The sequence below is a fragment of the Seriola lalandi genome, unplaced genomic scaffold, assembly GCF_002814215.2.
Source record: "Seriola lalandi dorsalis isolate HSWRI2012SDOR001 ecotype SW California unplaced genomic scaffold, Sedor1 jcf7180002054585, whole genome shotgun sequence".
Classification (NCBI taxonomy): Eukaryota; Metazoa; Chordata; class Actinopteri; order Carangiformes; family Carangidae; genus Seriola; species Seriola lalandi.
The window spans coordinates 1,362,976-1,365,750 of NW_019525138.1; the positions used below are offsets into that span (position 1 = coordinate 1,362,976).

General features: G+C 45.0%; 1 protein-coding gene across 2 annotated transcripts in view; it reads right to left on the reverse strand.

Moving 5' to 3' along the window:
* Positions 1-6: 6 nt before the first annotated feature.
* ipmkb (inositol polyphosphate multikinase b) overlaps positions 7-2,775 on the reverse strand; it is a 20,461-nt gene continuing 17,692 nt past the window's right edge. For both annotated transcript variants that reach the window (XM_023418866.2, XM_087177274.1), the window contains 2 exons: positions 1,865-1,946; positions 7-850 (listed from right to left, as the gene is read on the reverse strand). In XM_023418866.2, the coding sequence (XP_023274634.1) occupies positions 33-850; positions 1,865-1,946 (900 nt within the window). In that variant the 3' untranslated portion in view covers positions 7-32. The remainder of the gene's footprint in view (positions 851-1,864; positions 1,947-2,775) is intronic.

Here is a 2,775-nt window from a genome sequence, read left to right on the forward strand (position 1 = left end):
GGGGGAGGGGGGGGCAGGGAGGAATTAGAGGTCTAGGCAGCTTCACAGAGGATCTGCTCCAGCACCGTCAGCAGGTGTTTGAGGCCGTAGATGTAGCCATGATCGTGGCTCTCGCTTGGGAAAACGTGGGCAAAGTCGATCATCCTGACCTCCACCTCTGTGTCTGTTCCACCCCCCTCTGTGGCGTCATCTCCTTGTCCCTGGAGCTCCTCCTCTCTCCTCCTCCTGCCGCCGTCCTCCCCCTCTCCCTCCTCAGCCTTCCTTTCCAGTTGTGATTTGTTTCCGTTTCCGTTCGGCGGCTGCTGCGACTCACCCGTTCGTTTCCATGCAGAGTTGTCTTCTTGACACAGTACTGAGTTGTTATCTCTGGAAACCGAGCTCGCCGTCGTCTCCACGTCTGCACCGGCTCCACTGTTGCCATGGAGATGACCCTTGGCGCAGTGGTGGTGGCCGTGTTTCCTGTGGTTGGTGTAAATGGTGGTCATGCCGCAGTCCCAGGGCAAAACCACCTGAATGTTGTTGTTGTTGAACTCCGCCACCTCCTCTTCCTGGCCCGCCCCTTCCTGTCTTGCTTTTCCCTCCCCCCTCTGACAGCCGTCGCCCGCCGATGACAACGTGGTAGTTTTCACAGCTGTCGGGCTGATTGACGGGGTACTGAGGAGGGAAGAAAGAGAGGAGGAGGAGGAGGAAGAGGAGGGGAAACCCTCGTAGACGAAGAGGAGCGAGCTGGCGTAGAAGGCCAGCTGGTGTTGAGATTCAAACCAGCGGAGGATTTGCTGCACCCTGTGGATACTGGCCGACACTGCATCCTTCCTCAGACACACACCATTATGGAAGAATTTAGCCAAGCCTGGAGGGGAGGAGAGGAAACAAAAGGAGAAGAGAGGAGAGGAATTTTTAGTCTTTTTTTTGACTGGCAGGTAAAGTAACTTAAGTAAAAGATAATAGGAAAAATAATTTACTATTATTTATTCTCACAAACCTTTAGGAAAAACTTTTGACTTATAGGTCCATAATAGTCTAAAGGCAGATGTCCATGTGTAGTTTGATTATAGATCAGGTCCAGGTTCTATATTAATACTGTGAAAGTATCAAAGCCTCAGTCCAAAGAGAAATGCACACAGCCTGTATTCACAAACTGAGCCTTAAAACCAGCCGTCAGGACTTGTGGAACTTTGTGATGTCACAACAAAGCTGTCACTGTTCTCAGGCACGCCACAAGCCCCGCCCACCTGCATCCACCATCTAGCCTTGCAGGATTTGGTTTCTCTGAGTGTGTTTACCTGAAATCTGCTATATTTTTTATTGCATCACTCATAAAACAGTCAGCCAATCAAAGAGAGGCTCAGAACCTTCTCTCTTCTGATTGGCTCACTGATCTGTTGTTACTAGAGCTCCAGAGAGAAGTATGAGAGAGGAGATGTAAAACTACACTGAGATAGTTTTTGGTTCTTAAAATCACAAATATATCTTCTTATGGATGGACACTTCAAATAAAACACAGAAGAAGAGGAAGATATGGAGCTTTAAAAATGCTGGTACATTTAAATGTAAGCCGAGTTAAAATAGAAGTATGTGTTGCGGCACAGACAAAAAGAAGTTGTTTAGAATGACTGTAACCTCTAACACCATATGGTCATGATGAATAATATGTTATCTGAAGGAATATTTATCATTCAGTAGGAGAGCTTTCAGTTCCAGTGCATCTTTATTTTCTGCAATTGTTATTTTCTGTACTTCGTCTACTACTACTATATGACTGTAATTACTTTGGAGTTATTATGGAAGGTTCACACACACACACACACACACACACACGCACACGCACACACACACACACACACACACACACACACACACATACCATCTTGAATAGTGTCCTTAACCAGTCCTCTTCCATAGTGCTGGTCGTAGGAGTCAAACGTGTCACTGCACACCTTATATACCTGGAAGACAAGAACATTCAGTATGGTAAGAGTGTGTGTGTCCCTATAATTCCCCCATAACTGTCCCCTGCTTTTGTTTGTCTGTTCACACATACACGTGCCACGTTCTGTTCATGACTCGTGTGCTGACAGGTAATAGCACTGCTCCTGTTTCTAAGCTTAACCTTCAAACAGCATCATTCCATTTATAGAGTTTATAAAACAAGAGCTATTCAGTTCATACAGAAATAGTTCTCTCTCCGTTACTGTGATCCTCCGTCAGCGATGATAGATATGTGCCGACCAGGAATAACTGAGACTGAGGAGCTGGTTCTCTCAGACTCTTCCTCCACCTAGTGGTGCACAGCTACACTCACACCTGCCTCCATCACATCAAACTATAACAGCTCCATTACACCTGCTCCATGCTGAACCATAACGCCACAGTTAATACATAACATACATACATAATAAACACATAACGTTCATTTGAACACATCAAACTATAACAGCTCCATTACACCTGCTCCATGCTGAACCATAACGCCACAGTTAATACATAACATACATACATAATAAACACATAACGTTCATTTGAATCGGGTTGTGGGTTGCCAGATGGGTTAAAATTGTATGCATGTGTTTGCATTGTGTGTCTATCTTGTGTTCCATACACAATCTGGCAACTTAATAATAACAGTAACTTGGATTTTTATAGTGTCTTTCAAGGTACCCAAGGCTGCTTTACTTGGAAAGAAACACAAAATGAATAAAGAACAAATAAATGAAATCAAGATGAGACAGAATAGGGATGGCAGAGACTGGCAGAGATTGGAAGAGATTGGAGGAG